General features: G+C 40.9%; 1 protein-coding gene across 5 annotated transcripts in view; it reads left to right on the top strand.

Annotated features, from left to right (window-relative positions):
- Positions 1 to 25,328, top strand: part of tenm1 (teneurin transmembrane protein 1) — a 704,577-nt gene that overhangs the window by 473,993 nt on the left and 205,256 nt on the right. For all 5 annotated transcript variants that reach the window (XM_080187425.1, XM_080187422.1, XM_080187424.1 and 2 more), the window contains 4 exons: positions 9,653 to 9,867; positions 11,754 to 11,964; positions 19,099 to 19,200; positions 24,517 to 24,711. In XM_080187425.1, the coding sequence (XP_080043551.1) occupies positions 9,653 to 9,867; positions 11,754 to 11,964; positions 19,099 to 19,200; positions 24,517 to 24,711 (723 nt within the window). The remainder of the gene's footprint in view (positions 1 to 9,652; positions 9,868 to 11,753; positions 11,965 to 19,098; positions 19,201 to 24,516; positions 24,712 to 25,328) is intronic.

The raw sequence follows: 25,328 nt of genomic DNA, 5'->3' as shown, positions 1-25,328 counted from the left end.
ATGTGTAGGTTAGGGGAGGTGGTAAGCAGGCTAGAGATGTGGAGTTTCGGGGATAGGGCCTGGGTGGGATATTCTGTTGGAGAGTCGGTGCAGACATGGTGGGCCTGATTTTAAGTGCTGAAAATGGGTGTGAAAATTTGGTAAAGTCAGATGTGAGGCAAGTAGTGCCACAAGTGCCTGCCTCCGCACCAGTTCTCCCTTTACCCCTTATGTCAACACCTAGGAATAGTTTCAGCTTTGCTTTCTTCCTTTCCAAACATGCAATACAGCGCTCAAAGAAAAAGCCCTGGGTCTGTACTATTTTGATCATGAAATCATAGAACCCCAACAGTGCAGATGGAGACCATTTGATGCATCGGGCCTATTTTACCATTTTGATTCTAAGTGCTGGGTGGACTTGAAATTGGCACTCTGCCTGAAAAAATATCAGCGATTCCGAATCGCGCTGCACAAGCCTGTGGGTAGGGATTAATGCTCCCAAAAATGGCCGAGATTGGGACCGTGCCCGAAACATGATGGCCATTTAAATGCATACACTCTGCCTGAGATTAGTGAGCTGGAAGGGGCAGTCTGCTGCCACTCTGCCTGAGATCAGTGAGGGGGAAGGGGTGGAGGGGCCCGCAATCAATCTGGGTGGTGGAGTGGTGGGGGGATGAGGGGGGTCATGAATGTTGTGGGAGTGGGGCAAATGTCTGTGGGGGTCAATGGGAGGCATTATTCAGCCTGGGAGCGATGCGGCAGGGGAGCTGCATTCTATCTTTTTTTTTCTGCACATGGGCAGTTGCAGATCTGCAGGGGTCTGGGCATGTTAAGCCCCATCCTCAGGCTTGTGCAGCATGATTCAAAATCACTGATATCTTTTCAGGCAGAGTACATATGGGGCACCTGTGAACAGATCTAAAAATTGGATCCAAAACACTACCAGTTTCAAGTCCACCCAGCATTTAGAATCAAAATGGTAAAATTATCTGCACTGTTGGGATTCTATGATTTTATGACGAAAGTAGTATGGACCCAGGACTTTTTCTTTGAGCTCTATATTGCATGTTTGAAAAGGAAGAAAGCAAAGCTGAAACTATTCCTAGGTGTTGATATAAGACAAATAAGTGACCTGAATGCCTGAGAAAACATGAATATGAAATAGGTTTACATCGAAATTAGGTCATGGAAAAGAGGAGTCCATGTGAAGGTGTAAATTAACTTATTCCAGTGGCTTCACAGGGATCTGGCATTGATTAATTGTTGAACAAAATTTAAAAACAAACACTGGACCAACCGTAGGAGTTTTAAGGTTTGAATGATAAATGTTTCATTTTGAAGAAAATTGAGCTATAAAGAAAGGTGGAAAGCGTGCGAAGAAATGAGGAAAACTGAAAGGGGGCATCTGAGAGGGTAAGCAGTCAACAGAAAGGGAAATAGCAAGGATATTTGTTCATGCGTTAAAGGATGAATGACTTTGCTTGCTTCCACTTGCTCAGGACATCTTAAAGCATGAGGTAAAACTGTAAGGTTAATCTAGGAACGGCTGAGACTTTATGAAAACTTGTAATTGGGAGTGGGGGCAATATTGGAAATATTTTCCAATTTTGCAGGAGAAGGTGAAAATAAGCTATGAGAGTGTCTAAGGATGGTGTGCATGTGTCATACTAGAATTAAATATTCAAAGGGATACAGTATTAATTAGCTAATAGAACCGAAAGTAAAATATCATCCAGCAGGTAAAGTATATATTTCATATTATTGGAGGTGGTTTGAGAACAGCTGCTAGAGACACCAACCAGCATTTTCCAAAGTTTATGGAAATAGAATGAGACTAAAGATTGAAGGTGATAAACGTTACACCAAGATTGGAATTATTACCTCTAGAAATGTCAAAAATAAGTTGCTGATTCTTCCTATGTTATACTATTGCATCAAGTCAAAAATAACATATTTTAATTACCATCATGTGGGTTTTACTTGGAGAATTTTCTACTTATATCAATTACTTTGACACAAGCAAAGGCGAAATAATATTGATGAGATAGCAAACTTTGAGAGAGTATGCATAAGGATGTAAGCATTCTAGCAGAAAGCACAGATAGGTGCAAAAATCAGTGCATTTTAGGAAATGGAACAGGGAAAGGCAAGTATGCCCTGAATCAATTTGATTTTTAATGGAGTGAAGGGTCTGAAAGTCCAAGGTGAAAATATGTGCATCTTTCACAGTGCAGTGGAAGCAGAAAGACCATAATTGGTTACATGTAAATCGATGTTTTATACATGGTCATTGCCTGGCACACGTGTGATGCAAATTGTACATGCTACTTACTAGCCCAAGCTTGAATGTTATGCAGGCCTTGCTGCACCTAGACATGCATTGCATGTCACGGATTGCACTGAATGACGCAGTCATCTCAAACACCCACACTTCTGACCTTATGACCTTAAGGTCATTGATGAAGCAGCTGAAGGTGGTTGGGCTTAACACACACTATCATGAGGAACTCCTGCGTGAATGTGTTGAGGCTGAGATGATTGACTTCCAATAACCTCAATCATTTTCTTTTATGCTAGCTTTGACTCCAGCCACTCGAGAGATTTCCCTCTGATTTCCATTGACTCCAGTTTTGCCAGGGTTCTTTGATGCCATACTTGGTTAAATGTTACCTTGACATCAAGAACAGTCACTCTCACCTCACCTATGGAGTTCAGTTCATTTGTCCATGTTTGGATAGGCTGTAATGATAGGTGGCACAGTAGCACAGTGGTTAGCATTGCTGCTTCATAGTGCCAAAATCCTGATTCAGTTCCTGGCCTGGGTCACTGTCTGTGTGGAGTTTGCATGTTCTTCCCATGTCTGCGTGGGTTTCCTCTGGGTGTTCCAGTTTCCTCCCACATTCTGAAAGAATGAAAAATAAACATTCTGGTTATTTGCGTTGACCCGATCAGGCACGAGGGGAATTTTACTTCATTGCAGTGTTAATGTAAGGCTCATTTGTGATTAATAAATAAACTTTTAAAAGAATAACCCTGGCAGAGCCAAACCGAGGCTCAGTTAACAGGCTATTGCTGAGCAAGCATAACTTGATAACTCTGTCAATGACCCCTTCCACCACTTTGTTGATGATCGAGAGTAGGCTAATGGGTTTGAAATTGGCTGGGCTGGATTTGTCCTGCTTTTCGTCGACCGGCATTTCTGGGCAATTTTTAACATTGCCAAGTAGATGCCAGTGTTATATCTGCACTGGAACAGCTTGGCTAGAAGCATGGCTAGATGTGGAGCCCAAGTCTTCAGTCCTATTGCTGGAATGTTGTCAGAGCCCATCACCTTCAGCTGTTTCTTGATATCACACGGAGTGATTTGAACTGGCTGAAGGCTGGCAACTTATGATACTGGGAATCTCGGGAGGAGGCAGAGATGAATCATCCACTTTGAACGTCTGGGTGAAGATGGTTGCAAATGATCAGCTTTGTCATTGACGTTTTGAAGCACTAGACTCTTACCTCCCTCCCCTCTCCTCCCCCACCCCACTGCCTCACCTCCATCATTGAGGATGGGAATATTTGTAGAGCCAATTGGCCTTAATTAGCCTTTGCAATATCTCACTGTGCTACCCACTTCTGGTGGGCATGTATAGTTGGTTTCACCTTGAGCTTGCCTCCAGCAAACTTCATTGAGGGCAGGATGATGCCATTAAATTGAAATGCCAGCTGGGACAGAAAGTTGTGTGCCCAGTCATATCCATTCTCGCCCCCATAATTTTGGGAAAATTCAGTCCAAGGGAACTGTACATCAGTGAGAGGTTATAGTTCTGAAGAAAGACTAATAAAATTGGTATTTTTATAGGGGCGAATAGGATGATGAGAACCTAACTGGAGATTCTGAATTAATGAAAGGCTGTCAAAGGGACAGGATTTTTTTATTAACTCATGAGATGTGGGTATCAAAGGAAAATTTGAGGAAACAATGTCTATTAGAATTATTTTGGAAAACAAACAAAGTTGACATTCAAAAGGTAGAAAGTCAGTTCAATTAATTCCAATGAAAATAAGCATGGTTCTCTGGTGCAAGGGGAATTCTTATTCTAATAGGAGGGATTTAAATTGTCCATATTCTATAGATCAGTTTTCTATTATTCTATTGTAATTGTTTTAAAATAGATGCATGGTAATATTTTGTACTATAATTCCATTATAAAGGCTTTTGACATTACCACATTATTTATGTCACTAAATGAATATTCTTTGATGATCCATGTCATTGCTTGTGCTTGGACATGATTGTCTTCAAAAATAACAGGCCAATATTTGCTGTTCACCGTAATTATTCTTAAAAAGGTGCTCGTGAGCTGACTCCTTAAAACAGTCTGTGCAATAAATGTACTTTCACTGTGTTTATAGAGTTCCATGTTTATAGGGGTGAATTTTCCCATTCTGCCCACTACAATTCCCATAACGGACCACGGTAAGTTCTGTTGATCTCAGGCGGAAATTTCTGGTTTTGGGGTGAGCATGTCCAGAAAATCTCACCCATTGAGTTTGAAGAAATGTTTAAGTATTGGCTATCATAATGAGGAATGCTTTATCATAGATGATCAGTGAAGACATAATGGAAAAGGGCATCAGATAAATGGACTGAAGACATAATGGAAAAGGGCTTTAGATAAATATTTGAAAAGAAAGATGTGAATGGATACAGAAAGTATGTAGATTAACCCCAGGTAATTCTAGGTGAGTGAGATGTTAGCACTGGAAAAAGATTGTTTCCTGCCCTGTAACTTTTCAGAGACCTTAATAAATACCCTTTAGATATATTATAGAATCCCGACAGTACAGAAGAAGGTCGTTTGGCCTCTCAAGCTTGCACCAACAACAATTCCACCCAGGCCCAATCCCAGTAACCCTCACATTTACCCTGCTAATACCATGACAGTAAGGGGCAATTTAGTATGGCTGATCCACCTAACTCACACACCTTTGGACTCTGGACAGAAACCGGAACACCTAGAGGAAACCCATACAGACACAGGGAGAATGTGCAAACACGGGGAGAACATGCAAACTCCACACAGACAGTCACCCAAGACCGGAATTGAACCAGGGTCCCTGTGAGGCAGCAGTGCTAACGTTGTGCCGCCATACCGCCCTTGCAAACTTACAAGATGGTACACCTGTTCAACAGGCTTGAGTTGTTCATTCTCAAATTTTCCCATTCTGCCTGCCACAGGAATAGTAACAAGCAGGGTAGAACCAAGCACAGGTCCACTGACCTCGGGCGGGAATTTCTGGTCTTCAGGCAAGCATGGTTGGAAAACTTTACCGTTCTGAATTTACTAATTTACAGTTATACATCCTGTCAGTAATTTTTTTTAGGAAGTAAATTTTCTTATCATTTTCACAGCAATTTTTGAAGACAATCATGCCAGATAATGTCCTAGTACAAACGATGATGTAGATCATCAAAGGCTATTATTGGTTTGTGACATCAGATTTTTGATATTGCCGAATTATTTATGTAGCAGAATTTTTTTTAAAATTGCTTTCAGATATATAGTGTAGAACAATTTATCAGGCTGTACAGAATAGCATAATAGAAAAATGAACTGATCTACAAACATGCATAATTTAAATCCTTCCTATAAGAATTAAGTTTCTCCCTGTGCCAAACCAGAGTTGTATTATTTCTCTACCTTCTGAACTTCTACTTGCTTTGCTTTCTGAACTAATTCTACAAGAAGTTGGAAGTTGCTTCCTCAAATTTTCTTTCTCCTATTTAACTTCTGAATCTGTTCATCCTTTTGCTAATGCATGGCTCCATGGATGGAAATCACCCTTTTGAAGAGGATCACGTTCTTCCTTCTGCGCCATAAGAATTCTATTATAACAGAAAGGCCTAGGTATTTTGTATCTAATTTGTTGTTATTTAAGAGTTTCAGAAATATTCATTCATCTAAAGGCCATACTTTTTTAAAATAGAGAAGCTTATCAACAACTATCATATCCATAAACAAGGTCAATTCTCAAAAATCAGCCTGCCTTCTCAGCCTTGAGCATTTATGTTAGGGCGCATTGCATGGTCAATTTGAAAATAAGCAGGAGAAGGTTTGTCAATTTGTGGTGAAATCGTAGTGTGGAAGCTGGCTTATCTATCATCCTGAAATAGGCTCCCCCCACCATCTCTCAGTCAGAAGATAAAGGAGATTGTCAGGTAATGAAGAGTACTCCCATACTGGCAATGTCCTCAGCTTCAGACTGGCAATTTAGATTGTTAAATTGTCAAGATACCACCGTGTGCAGAGAATACATTTTCAGTTTTTCTTTTTCAATTTAAAAATAAGATATTCCTGGAAAGAATGCTGGCAGCCTGACTCCTACCAATTATCTGACACAAAGTTAATTCAGAGCTATACAGCTAGTGAAATTTACCAGGCACTGTACATTTGGAGAACAACTGCTTACCCTATTGAATTGATTAACATCCCAGAGCTTATGAAAGCTTAGAGCTTAGGGATTTTCCTTGACATCTGCAAGGGCCAATGTTAGGTGGCAAAAGAGACATTGACCAGTTGTTTTCTCTGCCATATTGTGTGGAACTTTGAAAACGAACTTAAAATCATGAGTCCACAATGTATCACAGGCGGAGCAGCCTCTATTTACCTACCCCACTATCAATTAAGACACTAGATAATCCAGGGTGCCATTTTTAAAGGCTGCCCTTGCGCACAGTGAAAATATCAGTTCACACAGGAGCCCCTGCTAATACACAGGCATCAAGCTGGTACTGTCTCTGTAGTGCCCGGGCACCACCCAGACAGTAGCTGGGCATGATTCTGTCCCTGAGTGCTGCGCTTAGCTGAGCTGCCCTGGGATGTCTGCGGGCCGAGTGTGTTGCTTTGGAGATCAGTCGGGCTTCACACTGTCCTGTCATCATGGCATTGGATAAATTTTTTGATGGGGGGATGCTTCTGATGCCTCGGCCTGATTATAACGTGTAAGCAATGCAGTCTGTCACTGATAGGGGAGGGGACAATTGTGTCATGCTTTCAGTCCGATTTAAAATGCAACCTTGTACTAGCGATATTTTCCGTACCTGTTGCCAAATGTCCGTTGACATGAACGGGAACAGATAATCCCATCCTTAGTTTACCACACCCATCATAGAATCACAGAATCTCTACAGTGCAGAAGGAGGCCATTTGGCCCATCGAGTCTGCACCAACCACAAATCCCACCCAGGCCCTATCCCCGTAACCCCACATACTCACTCTGCTAACCCCCTGGCACTAAGGGTCAATTTAGCATAGCCAATCCACCTAACCTGCGCATCTTTGGACTGTGGGAGGAGCCAGGAAACCCACGCAGACACAGGGAGAAAGTACAAACTCCACACAGACAATGATCCGAGCCAGAATCGAACCCAGGTCCCCATTGCTGTGAGACAGCAGTGCTAAACATTATGCCACTGTGCTGCCCATATTTTGTCTGGTTACCATAAAACAAAACCTTTCGTCACATGAAGTTTCCAATGGATAATTGCATAATGGGACTTCAGAAAATTGAAGTTTGCACATGTTTCTGACTTAACACACAGAGGAAATTACTCCCTAAAGATGCTAAAATTCAATTGCCATCTTTCCCATGTGTTACCTAATCAGCCATACTTAGATTAAAAGAAAATCGTAGACCTTTATTTCTTTTGAGTGGTCTGGTAATCTATCCCTTTGCTTGAAATTTAAAAAAGAACTCAAACATTAAATTGGTGGAAATGAATAGTGAAAGACATAAATAGGCCTCCAGAGCAATGCATCTTTCCAACCTCAGGCTAACTCATATAGAACATAGAACATAGAAAACTACAGCACAAACAGGCCCTTCGGCCCACAAGTTGCGCTGATCATATCCCTACCTACTAGCCTACCTGTAACCCTCAATCCCATTAAATCCCATGTACTCATCCAGAAGTCTCTTAAAAGACCCCAACGAGTTCGCCTCCACTACCACCGACAGCAGCCGATTCCACTCACCAATAGCGGGTGGAATTTTGTGCTAGCAGCACGAGTCTCAGCCACTAACCGGAGAGCCATAGAGATCCCCACATTGTCTCTTTTTTGGGAAGGCCCGCCAGTAGTACCTGTCAATCAAGCAGCTAACAGGCCAGCAGTGGATCATTTCCTGAGATGAGCACCCTGGGAGCAGAAGTCCCACCCCCTGAGAATTGCTGGTCAATCAAAGACCGCAGTGCTTCCAGGGAGATGGTGGATGCTCCCGGAATTGTAACCACCCGAGGTCCAGAGGTGAGTGATGACAGGTGAGGGGGTGGTCCATGGGGTGGGGAATTCAAGGAAAGAAGATAGAGGGGACTGGTGGCTCTCAGTGACTCCCCTTTCGCAATGTCAAGACCCTCGATCAGGCACAAAGTGGCTTTGAATGAGAGGTATCTTCTGGGGGCAATTTTTACTTACTCAGCATTTTGCCTGGTGAACAACTGCCCCCTTGATGCCTCCGTTGGGTTCATAGCACTGAAAGGCCTCAATAAGCGATGGGCGGAAAGTCCATCCACTGGTGTTCCTGCCATGTACTTTAATCAGATTGGAGGCAGGAATGTGCTGGGGTGCCCTCCCTCCAGCTTAAGTGCACCCCCACCGCAAAAATTGCCAAATGGGGAGGGCATAAGTTTCAGCCCATTGGGTACTGCAAGATTAAACTATAAAAAATGAAAGCTGAACGTGCAATTACTACTATCAGAAATTCAGAATTATAATTATTTAAGTTAGAACATCCTAGTTTCTAACCATGTCAAGCCTGTTAGTGTAATTGTCCTTTTCCTGTGATGAAATAATACATTTTGTCTCAATTGGACTGATTGCTGGGTGGGGAACCTGTCAAAACAAAACTATGCATACTGTCAAGATTCAGCCCTAAGTATCTCTGAAGATGTATTAATTCAAATAATCATCGCTTGGCGCATATAATTTATTTTCCACTGAATGCTGTTGCTCTGTACAGAGTTGAATTGAATGTGAAACGTTTCAGTGCTAGTTCTGAATGAGAGTGTGGAAAATTGAAATCTCGAACAATCAGAAATATCTAATGACAAGGTCGACAACCCCGAGCTACAGTGATACAGAAGGAAGAGGTTTCTAAATGTAATTACTGGTTTTTACTGAATGGTTGATCCCTGATAGGAAAGGAGCTTTATATTTGACTCTATATGTGACTCTAGTATCGTGGTAAGGGGACAGAAAAATTAGTCAATATTTCCACTCCTACTCACTTATAGTTATCTTTACTGGAAGGGTCTATGTGTGAATGCAGGTGAGCATAAGATCAGGCTTGCCAACTCTCTCAGTCATACATAGATAATGTATGGGACAGATAATGAAAGATCACTCACCATAAAACCTTATATCTGGGAGGGAATAAATGACTTCAGGGCAGCAAAGAATATTGGAGAGCACAAAAGGGGTAATCTGTTGGTGTATTGAAAGATTTCTGGTTGAGCTTGATTAAACTGTTCTCTGTATGATCAGGAATAGTTTGCTACTTTTTTTTCCAATGTATTGCAAACTGGAATAAAATTAGAAAAAATAACAAATTCTTACTAAAGGACTGTTGTTCTGCTGTGAGATTAATCTGAACATTAATGCTTCCTATTTTGTATTTCTTCCAGGAAAATCGGTGAATGTGTTGCAGCGAGGCAGAGCCATTGACACAGGAGAAGTGGATATTGGAATGCAAGTCATGCAGACCATCCCGCCGGGTCTGTTCTGGCGGTTTCAAGTCACCACAGAGCACTCCCTCTATCTGAAATTCAATGTGTCATTGGCAAAAGATGCCTTATTAGGGATTTACGGTCGGCGGAACCTTCCACCCACGCACACACAGGTACCGGCATGGTTTTTATTGACAGGGTAGCATTAGGCAAGTAACCTTGAATGTAACCTTGCATTGCAGGTTCAGCAGTTTTCAACAATGCACTGTGAATATTCCCTGAACAAGATCTCCCTCCACAAAATGGGTTGCCAAAATTAAGAAGTAACTTATTTCTGAGGCATATTTAAATTTTTTCTTTGTTTGCTTTTTTTAAAATATTATTCTCAGGATGTTGGAGTAAATAGTAAGGATGGTATTTATTGCTGATTCTTACCTTCCCTAGGATAGTGCTGATGGGCCATTTTCTTAAACCATTAAAAAACTGATATTCTCTGTTAATATTTGATACAACGGAATTACTTGCCAGGCATCTCAGAGGACAAATATGGGTCAACCACGTTAATGTAGCACTGGAATTGCATTGGCAGAATGGATAAGGACGCCAAATTTTCTTGCTTAAAAACACTCGTCAACCAATTTCTGGCAGCCAGTTGGTTTATGGTGACATTTACTGGTATCAGATTTTGCATTTCCAATTTTTTTTTAAACCAAATCCAAATGCTCAAATTGCCAAGGTTGGATGCTGGATTCCTGGTTTCTGGATTTCTAGTCCAGCAACAGAAATATTACCATACAAAATCCAAACATTGTTGAAGGGAATAAAGATCATTGGGAATGTATGATTGAACGAATATTAAACAACGGAAAATTAAGATATTTTCCCATTTCTGACTTCCCATGAACATCCACAAGCTATTTATTTCCTCAGGGCACTGGAACATCTTTGGTTAATAGTACCAATGTTGATGAATTGACAAGATTATCACAGAATAAATAGAATATCACTTATATCTGAGGTGGAATGGTTCTGCCTCGAGCATCTAATGGAGAAATAACGAAGCTCATCGCACATGGTCTGCACATCTGATTGCCTAAGTCATCAGCAAATTACTTGCATTTGAGTGAAATGCATTAAATTAGGCCAAACCTGACCGCAGAACAGGGTTCTTTTTATTTCTTTTTTCACGGGATGTGGTATGATTGGTCAAGGCTAGTTTTTGTTGCCCATCCCTATTTGTCACAATGGTTAGCACTCACACCTCCAGGGACCCAGACTCGATTGCCAGCTTGGGTCCAAGTCTGTGCAGAGTCTATACATACTCCATGTATCTGTGTGGGTTTCCTCCAGACATTCCGGTTTCCTCCCACTGTGTGAAAGAAGTGCCATTTAGGTGCATTGGCCAAGTTGAATTCTCCCTTAGTATACCTAAACAGGCACTGGAGCGTGGCGACTAAAGTATTTTCACAGTAACTTCATTGCAGCATTAATGTAAGCCTACTTGTGACACTAATAAATAAACTTAAACTTTTAAAATTGTCACTTGAACTGAATGGCTTGCTAGGCTATTTCGGAAGGCAGTTAAAAGTCAACCACACTGGGCGGGATTCTCTGCCGCACGCACCCCCGGATGGCTATTCCTGCTCGAGGTCAACGGACCTTTGAATGGTCCACCAAATTTTCTGTCTCATCCCCTACAACTCCAGTGGTGGGTGGACTGGGAGAACTGTGCTGTGAGTGTGGGGTCACATGTAGGCCAGAATAGGCAAGGGAACCCAGATGGCTTTTCACAATAATCGATGATATTTTCATGGTTGCGATTCCTGAGATGAGCTTTTAATCCAGGTTTTTTTTCAGTTGAATTTAAATTCCATCAGCTGTGCTGATAGGATTTGAACCCATGCCCACAGAGCATTACCTTGGGTCTCTGGATTACTAATACTCTCACAACGTCATTGTCTTCCTGAAAGTGAGGAAAGTCATGTGTCTACCTACAATCCCTGTACACTTACTGTCAAGGAATATTGTCAACTGATTTTGTTTGATCTTGGTCCTTCAGTTCGACTTTGTGAAACTCCTGGATGGAAAGCAGCTGATTAAACAGGAGACCAAACCTCCAGACAAATCAAAACATGCACCCCGGAATTTGATCCTGATGACCCTTCAGGAGGCAGGATTCATTGAATACATGGATCCAGGAACTTGGCACTTTGCCTTCTACAATGATGGGAAGAAGATGGAACAGGTGTTTGTGCTTACCTCTGTGATCGGTAAGTTGCAATCAATTGCATATTCCAATGTTACTAAACAAAATGTTGCATTGGTGTTTAAGTCAGAAACCTAAACTCCTTTTCTAAACAGCAGAAATTTTAAGAAGACAAAGCAGGCTTTTTATGCCTCCCTGTAATGTATGTTCTCCATGTACCTTTCCACCATTTCCTTCAATTCCCTATTTCTCCAGGAACAAATAACTTCCTGTGTAACTCATTTCTGCTATTTATTTCAATGGCTTTTCTTGAAAACTTACTCTGTGAGGCTGATGTTCAAAAATATGTTGCCAATCTCAAGCCTCCTAACTACAGTAGGCATCAGAAAATTGCAGTCATGCTTCCCACAGATTTCTTCCATTAAAATTAATCAGTGGAAAATCATGAAGAGCACATTTGCTGTTTTCATTCATCAACTGTCAACAGAAATGCATAGTTCAAAGTTTGCCATCCATGTATTGCCTTTGACAAAAGCTGTGGGTTTATTTTCTGGTGCTTCATTATGTGAGAAGTCTGAATGAAATTCTTTGAAGAACACAGTTTTTACGTAAAACAAAATAAATTTGTGAATGAGTTTATTCAAATTCTGCACACAAACTTCAGTAAACTTATGAATCTGAATGCCAGAAATTGCATTCAGAGGAATTTAATCCTGTTGTGAAATATTAAAGCATGACTTATAGCCCAGAAATCCATTAGCCTGTTGAAGCACCTGAACCCCAGTGACAAAATTGATTGACTGACAGCTCTGGCTCTCTGATCTGTGATCACAATGTTTACTCATCTCAAATAAAGAGATTGGAAGTATTTGCAGTTTCAGTCATTGAAACTTTAAGGGATCTGGGTGATTGACTCTTTCACTGGCCTACAGTAAATGAATTATTTTAAGAATGTGGAAATAATTAGTTTGTTTAAAGCTTCATTTACGCATATTGGGCATAATTCTCCCAAATGATTTCCAAGTGTGGTCGCCAGTGGGAAAAGTGGTGTAATGCCCATCGCGAAGTCAGCAGGATCACAATTGTATCCCACACACACTTAGACATATCTTTGAAGGTTTGGGTGATTTCACCATGAGGAAGCTGTGTGGGACCTAAAGATGCTGACAAGACCAAGTCCTCAGAGAGCCTTTTTTAAAGGATGCCCCAATCTCAAATAAAGATGCCTTCCTCCGCAACCCATGAACATTACAACTCCCCACAGACAAGGGGAATACGCCCACCACTAAATGTTTGAGACACACTCCCTCCACCTTGTGCCCCCCCACCAACCGCCCTGCACCCCCCACCTTCTGTCCAGCCACACAGGCATCAGGATGATCCGATGACACTACCCCCCTCATCTTCACCAGCAACTAGATATCAGGTTTCCACCACACCCCCACCCCCGCCAAGAAGTTCAAGTGACACCCCCTATGGGCAAATGAAAGGCCTCCCCTGCAGACCCCATTCCTTGGCATTTCCCCAGGAGGCAAGAGCTGCCATTCAAGCTGGTTTGAAAAGTTAATGAAAATGAACAAAGCACTTCCAAGCTATTAAAAGCAACAGAGAGAAGACTATCCCCCATAATATTTACAGCTCTTTGAAATTGACATGCTGAGAGACACTTCAAAGCTTTTACAACAAACAGAGAGAGGTTAGCCAGTGCAACCTCACAGATCATTGAAATTGACACGTGAGGAGAAAGTTCAAAGCTTTTAAAAGCAACAGAAAGAAGACCAGCCACATGATCCCCATCTCAGGGAGACTCCCAACCTGAATCCCTCCAGCCCAGCCTGGGCACACCCAACCACCAGTTCCCTGGAAGGATTCTCTTTGCACTCTGGTGAATTCCTAATGGAGGATTACAGGACCATACTGGGATGCTGCTGCATTCAATTATAATCTTGTAAATTGGATTAAAATGAACACAAGTGAGTTTGGATTGGGTTCTCGCACTTTCTGGGGAAGATCCTGATCACACCAGGTGAAATGGGTTGGGAGCATCAGAAACTATTTAAAGCCCAGTGCAAATCCTGTTTCAGCTTCTCACCAAATTCAACAGTACAGCATGATTTGTGCATGGGGCTAACAGGGCCAGAGATTCATGCTCATTGGTTATATATAGAGAATAATAGGTGAATTGGCATAGCTTGGCATGGGGGGGCATGAGGGGTCATAGTGGATGGGTGGGGGTATTCCTTTGCATGGGGAGCGTGTCAAGCCGTAGGGAGTGGATGCATGAATATATATTTGCAGGGGCATGAATTACCATAGAGGAGGAGTGGGCAGATGTAACTTTGTTTGGAGGACATTAGTGGCCATAAAAGATGGATGCATACATTGGCATTGGAGGCATGAGGAGGACCTTTTGAACTGACCTGTTTGTTTAATTAATTTATTTATTCATCATAAGTAGGCTTACATTAACACTTCAATGAAGTTACTGTGAAAAATCTCCTAGTCGCCGCACTCCGGCATCTGTTCAGGTATACATAATGTTTCCCCTAATACAGTTATGGTTTGTGACTATACTTGAGGGACTGTAAACTATCACTCATTGAAAGTCTGGGCAACACCATGAAAATTGTGGAGGCCAAGGACATTTCTATTTGCACAGTAGAGCTGGTAAAGTTGGGAGTGCACAATGGAGGCTTTTTATCCAAACGAGCCTGCTCCCAAAAATCAAAAAAACCCAGGAATAGGGGGTTGACGATCCCAGAATCAGATCCTTGCTGACATTTTCAAAAATCATCCTGACTTGGTGAAAATCCAAGGCATTTGCAGGGATTTTGCATCAGCGTTTTCCACAGATATAAATGGATAATGGGGCCACAAAATCTCACAAGAGGACAAAAATGAGATTCATGCTGATGAGAACTCATGATGCCATGTTAGCAAGATTTACAACAGGCCTGGAGCCAAGTGATCCAGGCAATGGGAACTTGTCAGAGGCTCACAGGCAAGTCCAGCACCCTCTGCTCCCCCCAGGAAGGTGGTAGAGTGGGGGTGGGTAAGGAAGTACCCTGGCAGTGCCCTCTGGTAATGCTGAAGCACTTCCCCTGACTCTGCCTCTTAATTGTATTAGCAGAAAGCATTGCTGGGGTTGGCTTACCACGGGGGCTTCCCTGTGCCTGGTGGCGTTTCCCAGGTGCATGGAGGAAGAGTGGCTTCCCATGTGCATTGGAGAAGCTTTGGTTTCACTCTTTGTTCAGTTAGGTTTGGGAAGGCCAACATGCCAGAGCAGCTTGCCCCACCAGCGTGATGATGTGGGATCACCTCCAGCATTTTCTGTTCAAAGTGTTGGAAAATGTGACAGGAAAAGCTGGAAGTTGCACACTATTTTTCTCGCCTGAGTTAACACTTGGAAAACAAAAGGGAAAATTCCGCCCATTAATTTAAATTCTGCACACCAGACTTTAGGAATGAAGGCATTGGAGAGGGTGTAGAAAAGACTTACAAGAATGGGCGAAAGACTTCAGATATGGAGATAGATTGGTGATGCAGAGGCTATTCTCTTCAGTGAAGAGAAGGCTGAGAAGAGGTTTGATAGAGGTGCTCAAAAATATTAAGGGCCCAGAAAGGACATATAGGGACAAATTGTTGCCATTGATGGAAGGATTGAGAGCCAGAAGACATCAATTTTAGGTTTTTGACAAAAATACCCGAGAGGAAAAATCTCTTTATGCAACAAATGGTTAAAAATTGGGACTCACTGCTTGAGAATGTAACGGTAGCAAATCCAACCATTGCTTTCAGAAGAGAGTTAAAGAACGATCTCAAGAGGAAATAAATGTAGAGTTCAGTGTGGTGAGACTCACTAAGTAGATCTTAGCGGTTAACACTGCTGTCTCGCAGTGCCAGAGAGACACCAGGTTTGATTCCAACCTCGGGTGACTGCCTGGAGTTTGTATGCGCTCCCCATGTCAGGTGCTCTGGTTTGCTGCAACTGTCCAAAAATGAGCAGATTAGAGGGATTGACTGTGCTAAATTTCCCATTAGTGTCAGGGGGATTAGCAGGACAAATACATCAGGTTATGGGAATAGCGCTTTGATAGGACTGTTGTCAGTGCAGGTTCAATAGGCCGAATGGCCACCTCCTGCATTCTGTGAAAACTAGCATGGCTATGACAGGCCGAATGGCCATCTTCTGTGCTATAACCATTCTATGGTTCTGTGATAAGATTTGGGGGTGGCATAGTGGTACAGTGGTTGGAACTGTTGCCTCACAGCGCCTGGGACCTGGCATCGGGTGACTCTCTGCGAGGAGTTTGCACATTCTTCTTATGTCTACCTGGGTTTACTCCAGTACTCCAGTTTTCTCCCACAGTCCAAAGATGTGCAGATTAAGTTAATCGGCCATTAAATTGCCCCTTAGTGTCAGGGGGGTTAGCAGGGTAAATACATGGAGTTACGAGGATAGGGTCTGAGTGGGATTGTGGTCGGTGCGGACCTGATGGGCCAAATGGCCTCCTCCTGTATGTAAGGATTCTATGATTTCTATGAGAGGTTTTGATCAAAAGCAGGCAAAAGGAATTGAGATAAAGTTCAGGTGTGATCTGTCTGAATGGTTGAAGACGGCCTGAATAGCCCATATTTTTCTGATGAGTTTTAGAAGAATGTATGTTTTTGGAAAGTAACAAGATTGTTTCTTGAGAATGCCCTATTCAAACAGAAAGAGAGAATTTGCATTTACATAATAGCTTATCACATCTATTGGAAAGATCCCATTTTGCATGCAAAAATTACTTTGAAGTGCAGTCTCCATTATTATGGAAAGCACAGCAGCTATTTTCTGCAGGCAACAAACATAAATGAGATAAAAGAGCAGTTAATTAAATTTTGATGCTGTCAGCTGAGAGTAATGATAGCCAGGTCTCCAAAAAATTGCCTGCTATTGTTCAAATAGCACTAAGGAGATTTTTAGTATGTGTCTGAAACAAAGGAACAGGTGGACAGAATCTTGATTTAACTTCTAAACCAAATCATGGCACTCCTAAGTGGTGTAACATTCATTTATCCCTGCATTTATAGTTCAATAAAGCTTGTGATGGTGGGGGTGGAGTGGGTTGGATGAAGTGGGTTGGGGCAGGAGATAAAGTATGAAAAACAAAAACCTTCTCATTTGGAGCCCAGAATACCATTGATTGACACAATACAGCTACAGGGTTGTGTCAATGATGTAGACTTTACATTGTTGGATATTTGCACTGAACATTTACCCATTCGCAATGAATATCGGGAAATTAAGGAGGAACTGCCTAAAATTTCTGTTCATGAAGATCATGAACAACATGTCAAGAACTTCTTGATATGTGCAGTCCAATAGAATGTGGCACACATTCACAATGTCAATTCTTTTGAGTTTTAGTTTAAATTTGATGAGTTAACAGCCACATTAAAATAGCGGATAAATGATACATGTTCTGATTTGTCTGATATGCTTTCTGCTCAGAAAACCATGGTTTGTTTACTTTTACTGCAGTCATACTTTTTTTGGCTTATGATTTTAATGATTTTTTTTCACAAGAACTGTTAGTTCTCGCTCTTGCTTAGTATCCTGCATGACTGTTCAATTTAAACAAAAATAAATAAAATTTAAGCAGCCTTTAGTAATGCCTTTTGTTGATAATAAAAACTTGTTATAACTTCAAGTATTCTGATAGGATAGTTAACGCGACAGAATTGTCAGTACTCAGTCAGAATAGACCAACAATTATTTAAAATAAAAATTCCAATCATTAATAGTATTCATACTGATTTTCCACAGGGTTGAGTGTGAAGTCTCAGTTTATGCTGTGTTCATTGATTAGTTGAAGCGGACTATTCAGAACACAATATTTGATCTTATGAATCATAAAAGACTCAAAATTGATTTAATCTACCATTTGGAATACATGATCTGTCTTCAATAGCACAATCTAATCATTTTGGTAATACATTGTCATCAGCTATGACTTTGTCATTTAAGGTAAAGTATCTCATTGTTGTGAATAATTTGTGTGCAATTTTGCCATAATAAGGGGTTACAAGTGTACACAGTGCACATATAAGAATGCACATTAGTTGGAAAATAGAACATTTTTGTCACTTATCTTTTGAGTTTTATGTAAACTTTCTAACCACAAACTTCTCAAGTATTCTAAATTGCACAAGATTGTGGTGGCAGGAAAATATGATCTTTTATGAATGGAATTGTGAAAATCCAAGTTCCAAGAAAATACAAATTAACTGTTGCTGCTTCTGATTACCTGAAAATCCTGAAGTTGCACATAGATTAACAAAATTTATACTTTCTCAGCTGGTGTTATTTTGCTTATTTACCAGCATTAACAATACAATTTTAAATTATTGTATTAGTTAGCACAGTTTAAAAATATCATTGCTTTGATGCACAAGGTTAACAACATCAATAAAGTAAGGTCCAGCTCTGGTCCAGCTCATCGAAAGTAGCATTTATGATCTAGTTATTAAAAATTTTTTGATAGAAAAAGTATGCCAGATGGCAAGATCCTACAACTCTATCCTTTATCCCGAAATCCCGACCCCCTTATGTCATTTGGATACTGGAATTCCTCACTAAATTTCTCCATTTGATTGTGGGGGGTTAGTAGAGTTGGGTTGAGGGTAGTTGGTTGAGTGGGAGGTGATTGCTGTAGGTTGAGTGAGGAGGGGTGGGGGCAATAGTCAGGAGGGGCAATGCAGGGATTAGTTGTGGAATTACCCAGGTGTCAGATTAGATTTCGGTCTAACATTTTCTATGCTCTAAAAACTAAGTAAAGAAATAAAAAACAGGAAAGGAGAAGAAACAGGAGGACTGTAATATAATTCAGTGGTGAATGGGCTGCCTGACATTTTCTTTCTTTATTTCTGGGAAATAATTTTGATGTGAGCTGAAGAACTGTAGAAGGGAGTGTTATTTTCAAAAATGTTACATATCACCATTCCTGTGCAGAGCCATCTGGGAAATCAAAACTTTTTAAAGTTTTGTCTTGTTCAATCCCAATTTAAATGCACTCGGTTGTTGAGCATTATGGTAGCAGACAATGTGCCACATATGTATTATCACTATTAAATCTGGTTTCTAATAGAATTAAAAATTGGATTCATGCACAAAGTTATTCACCCAATATTTATTCAATGTTGTCATTACTTGTAGACTCGATGGATGAATGTTCTACCAATTGCAATGGGAATGGGGAATGTATCTCTGGCCACTGTCACTGTTTTCCAGGATTTCTTGGGCCTGACTGTGCACGAGGTAAAGTCAACTGTGGCGAGTTGTTGAACGTGAATGTATTGTGCGATGCAGTCATTATTTACCAGCCCACACAGCAACAATATCCACTTGAAGATAGATTGGGGAATAATATGTCAGGGTAACTGGAGCTGGCAATATATGCAACTGTGCCAGCATTGCTCCTATTACATGAGAAAGATAGACCCACATTACTGAGGCTACATTTCCTGAATTCGTCACATTTGTATAGAATGGGGAAAGCTGATCCTACTGACCGCAATTACACCATGAAGAAGCAGAAAATTGAACCAAAAATGTAAATATTACAATATATATATGATGAGAAACATTCAGGGCTTAGTTTCTATGAGTTGCTAATGAAGCAGTGGTCAAATCAAACCCAGAAACATTTAAATACATCAAATCGATCATCTACACTGGGTGGAGTTTGTTAGTTTTTGACAATGTTTGCTATTACTGCAAAAATAGCAGTTAAGTTTCTGTGCAGTCAGATCAGTAGATCCAACTGAAGTATGCGTGCTATGTTTTCAGAATGCATAAATGTCAATGTGCATGCTGTATTGACACCTGGCTCAGAGTTTATGGTAACATTACCAACTTTTTTCAAGAGGGTGATAGTGCCTGACTTACTGATATGAGGCTGATATCAGTCTTTCAGATCAGGAAAAGATAAACACAAAGATCAGGCAATGTAGGCGTAAGGCTTTCAGGAAAAAGTCATCTTTTTAATAACGGACTGCAGGACCAAACTCTCAGAATGAAAGAAGGAATGTTTTATGCAGCTTTAAATCCACCAGGGAAGCAGTAATTGTACTTTAGCAAAAGACATGGGGATCTTTGCTGTGCATGGAATTGCTTTTTCTGTCACTGTGAAGGTTACAAGTTACAATTTTCTTCACCACTGGTTTATTCTATTCTCTTGACACTGCTTACTGAGCATAGCCTCAGATTGTTGCTAGGCTGCTAGTCTGTGGTAGTTGTGACTCTGCAATGATTGGTTCCCTGAACTCTATAAACAGAAGCTACAATAGGGATGGCCTGAAGATGTCATTGTGACCTTTAATGTACACTACAATATATTGACTCCCTCCATTTAACATCCAAAGAAACACCCATAAAATACTAAGGTGCACATTGGTATTCAGGCCAGATCTTCCCCTTACAACAAGGAACTACAAGTCCAGATATTGTGGTCCTAGTTTCTGAAAGTTGGGGAATTCCCACAAGATTTTGGTCTCTTGGAGTCAAGGTTAGGCTGCAGTCAGGAATGCCACCTGGTGGGCAGTTTGAAAGCTTGCTTCAGTTCACTGAAACATCACCTGTCATGCATATGATTTTTAGATCCTTTACCTTAGCCACTCACCCTCCAATCCTTCCCAATGTCTCCTTATATCCTTTATGTTCCCTCTATGTCCCTTTACATCCCTAATACTCTTCCATGTCCCATGCCCCTTCAGTGCTCCTTCCATTGTTCCCATGCCCCTTCCATATCCCCCCATGTTCCTTTCATGCCCACCATGCATTCTCCACACCTACTCATTCAGTATCTACCATGCATAGAAGCAATAAGCCATTGACAATTCTGGAAAATCTTTAAAATGCTTCAGAAACGAGAGACTTTGAAAAGCTCTTTCAAAAGCAAATGCTCATTTTACAACCTCATAAAAATGTCAATCAAATGCAGCAATTCATAATATCAACAAATAAAGTTTAGATGTCTAAAGCCTCTTAATCTTGTCCAAATAAACAAGCAAGTATTGAAAACACAAATGAAATAAAGAATAATTACAACAACTTTTGTAAATCTATCAATCAAATAATCTAGCATTCTCATTCAAGTTGTGTAAAAACACTCCTGCTGAGCTGAATGAATTAGCCATTCTTGGAACTCAGTTAAGCACTCATGAGATTATCTGGTAAAGGAGATGTCTGGCCATCTGGACAAACTACTTCTGTTGATTTAATTGCACGATGGTTACATTATGAATGTTTGACTGAGCTCCAAGACTGATTCATAGACTCAGCCCTGTTGGCAATGTTGAAACAGTTTAGAGGGGAGAGCTAGCATTGTTTGATTCACATTTTTTGAGTTTGGATTTTTTTCTTTCTTTCTTTATGGTTTTTCAATGCCTGTTTGTTAATTTGGACAAGATTAAGAGCTGTTAAGAGGATTAAAACTTTATTTATTGAAACAATGGATAGCAATGTTTGATTGACACTTTCAGATTGATTGACACTTTATGAGGTAGTAAGAGTGGCAACTTTTCTTTTGCAAATGAGATTTTCAAAGACGTTTGGTTATTTTTGTCAGTTTAAGGAGCATTTAAAAGACTTGTCGTGTGGCTTGTTGATTCTGTATTTTATGAATACTTTGTGTGCATAGAGGATGTATAAATGGAAGGGGTATCGATGAGTTAGAAGGTTTGAAGGGGACATGTGGGATATGAAGTGGAATTGGCAAGTGCACTTGCATTTACATATCAAAAGATCCCCAGCATCTTCGCAGCATGCCCCCTTCTTTCCCCACCTCCCACTCCACAAGTTTCACAAACTGACTCAACCTGGTGAGGCTCTGACAGCTTACAAATCATTTCCATCATTATGAAAATGGTAGGACAGATGAAATTCAAATTCCCCCAAAGTTTTTAAGAGGACATACTTATGAAATAACTGACTAGTGGGGTTCACAACCGGGTTGTTGGTCGTGAATGGAGAATAAGTCTGAATTTCAACCCCTACAGGCCACATTTTATCCATTCCTGACTCAATTCCAGGCAGGTGTGCCGTTTTAACCTTTAATGTATATTGAATCCCTCTACTTAACATCCAAAGAAACGCACATGAAATTGCAACCTTCAGGCCAGATCTTCCCCTTACAACCAGGAACTACAATTCCAGGCATTGTGCTTCCAATTTCTGAACGTCGGTGAACTCCCACAAGATTTTGTTCTCCTGGAGTCGGGGTTAAACTGCAGTCAGGAATGCCGCAAGGCGGGCAGTTTGAAGGCTTGCCTCAGTTCACTGAAACATTACCTGTCCTGCACGTGTTTGTTAGATGCCTTATCTTAGCCACTCACCCATTAATCCTTCTCAATGTTTCCTTATATCCTCTATGCTCCCTCTATGCTCCTTTATATCCCGAATGCCCTTCCAAGGTCCCATGTCCCTTCAATATTCCGTTCATTGTTCTCATGCCTCTTCTATAATCCCCATGTCCCTTTCATGCCTCACAACACCAGGTTAAAGCCCAACAGGTTTATTTGGTAGCACAAGCCACTAGTTTTCAGAGCCCTGCCCTTCATCAGATGAGTGGGAATTCTGTTCACAAACAGAGAATATAAAGGCACAAACTCAATTTAAAAAATAATGGTTGGAATGCGAGTCTTTATAGCTAATCAAGTCTTAAAGACAACACAGTCACTGAGCAGAAACTGATAGCCAAGTTCTGCACACATGAGGACGGCCTCAACCGGAATCTTGTGTTCATCTCACATTATCTGTAACCCCCACGACTTGCCTGGGCTTGCAAAATCTCACTGACTGTCCTGTCTGGAGACAATAGACACCTCTTTAACCTGTGCTTGACCTTCTCTCCACTCGCATTGTCTGTTCCTTTAAGACTTGATTACCTGTAAAGACTGGCATACCAGCCATTAATGTTGTAAATTGAGTTTGTGTCTTTGTATGCCCTGTTTGTGAACAGAACTCCCACTCACCTGATGAAGGGGTAGCACTCCGAAAGCTAGTGGCTTGTGCTACCAAATAAACCTGTTGGACTTTAACCTGGTGTTGTGAGACTTCTTACTGTGTTTACTCAATCCAACGGCAGCATCTCCACATTATGCCTTTCATGTTTGCCATGCATTCACCACACCCACTCTCTCAGTATCAAACATGGACAGCAGCAATAAGCTATTGACAATTCTGGAAGGTCTTTAAAATGCTTCAGAAACCAGAGGCTGTGAAAACAAATGCTCATTTTACAACCTCAAAGAAGTGGCAATCAAACACAGCAATCCATAATATCAACAAGTAAAGCTTTAAACTCCTTAATTAAAATTCAAATCCCCCTTAAGTTTTTAAGATGGTGACCTGACGTCATAGGATGTACTTGTGAGATCACAGACTAAGGGTTTCACAAGTGGGTTGTTGGTTATGAGTGGAGATTAGTTTAAATTTTCCTCCCTACAGGCAACATTTTACCCATTCTGACTCAATTCCAAACTGGCGTGGGAGGGGAAATTCCATTTTATTTTTTCAAAAAGATGAATTTTGACCCAAGCACAATATGGAATATGGACCAATTGCACTAGTCAGTACATCACTTGAACTTGCTCAACTAAGATTTTTGATTTTGGTGGATTGTTATCCTGAGGGAGACACCAAAGTATATTACTCTGGAGAATTTTCTTAACTGTATGTTGTTGACCTTGTTTCACAGAGGTGAGCAAACTGTTGGCATGGAATCAAATTTAATTTCCAAACAATTGACTTCGGAAACCAAAGACTGAACTGCTGATGTGTCTCAAAGTGAACATATTCAATTACATGTATCCCTTGTAGTTTGGATTATGAGCTAATTGGTAGTGTTAAAGTGATCCCAGTGATCTACCTTCTCTTTTTCAGCATAGGCAATATATTCAGGTTTCCTTATTCATTATTCAGCATAAAATGTTTTATACTCGACTCTCCTGGGGTTAGTTAAGGCTGTGAGTAGCTAAGCCATATAGACCAAGCCAGGCCTAGGTTTGATTCCAGATTTTTGTTCAGTGTCTTTATCCCAAGTACTACCACTGTTCTCAAGAAGTCAGAGCCCAAGTTTATTGACGGATAATGGTTACTTTTGGTGAGGTTTATGACAGGTGGACTGTCATAAACCTTTGAAAAAGGTCAAAGGTCTCATTTGTTTTAAAAATGAATTTTCTCCCTTAATTTTCAATAAACAGTTCTGCTGGAAACTGCAAACTGACACAAAACTGTTTATTGAAAATTAAGGGAGAAAATTCATCTTTTAAAAAACATGAGACCTTTGACCTTTTTCAACATAACCAGGTACAAGGCCCGTGAGAATACTCTGATGTACCATTATGTGTCCTTGTATCATCCTTACTAGATCAGTATAGAGATACTGTCAATTCGTGATCAAAAGCTAAAGGAATATTAGCATTATTCTGAGCAAAATTAAACATTCAACAAAATTTATAATATTGTTAACATTCAGAAAACTGCTGGCATAATGCAGAAAATGTGAAACATTCAAGAGTGAAGTTCGGCAGCCTCTATTGATGCTGATATATTATTTTTACCCATTTTCAGATTCCTGCCCTGTTCTCTGCAGTGCAAATGGTCAATACGAAAAAGGTCACTGCTTGTGCCACAGCGACTGGAAGGGGCCAGAGTGTGATGTACCAGGGGATCAATGTATTGATCCAACCTGCCATGGCCACGGCACATGCGTCGGAGGACTTTGCGTCTGTGTCCCTGGCTATCGAGGCGAAAGCTGTGAAGAAGGTTGGTCAATTGATGATGTTTCACATCTTTAAAGATTTGTTTCATAGACTGCAATAATAAGAAACATAATGATGGTGCAAATCCTACGTTCATTAGAAATAATATTCATACAAAGTGTGATTTAGGTTTGCATCTATATGCTCTTGCTGGGTGTGTTTTCAGTGGGGTTGAGGGGGCATGTAAAGTAGGGCAGCTGCCCACCTCATCACCTTTCCACCTACCACCATGCTCACCCCCATGTGTTGGTACTGATAAAACTTCCAGCCAATTGGATTGGTCAGTTGCTCCTTGGGGTGGATCCCCCTCCCCACTAAGGGGCAGAAGTTCCACACACATTATTTAGCCTACTCACATAGCTGCAGGTCATGGCGGGATGGGGGGGTGCGGTCAACCCATGCTGACTTTGTTTCCAAGGAAGAGGCGAGCTGTCCACTGTGCGTCTCCCACCACCCATCCCTCCGCACTAAATGTTCAATCCTTAAAGCTGATAATGTAGTTTGTTGACACTGAAAGAACAGTGACTTCTGAATAGACCCTTAAATTCATTGGAAAATGGAGCTCATTAATCCATGTTAATGCACCAACTCAGAATTTATTTTATTTTACTTACTGTGTGA

Source organism: Carcharhinus amblyrhynchos, chromosome 4 (assembly GCF_965287045.1).
Source record: "Carcharhinus amblyrhynchos chromosome 4, sCarAmb.v2.hapA, whole genome shotgun sequence".
NCBI lineage: Eukaryota > Metazoa > Chordata > Chondrichthyes > Carcharhiniformes > Carcharhinidae > Carcharhinus > Carcharhinus amblyrhynchos.
Note: the sequence above shows the minus strand (reverse complement) of the source record. Positions and strands in the feature narration are given on the sequence as shown.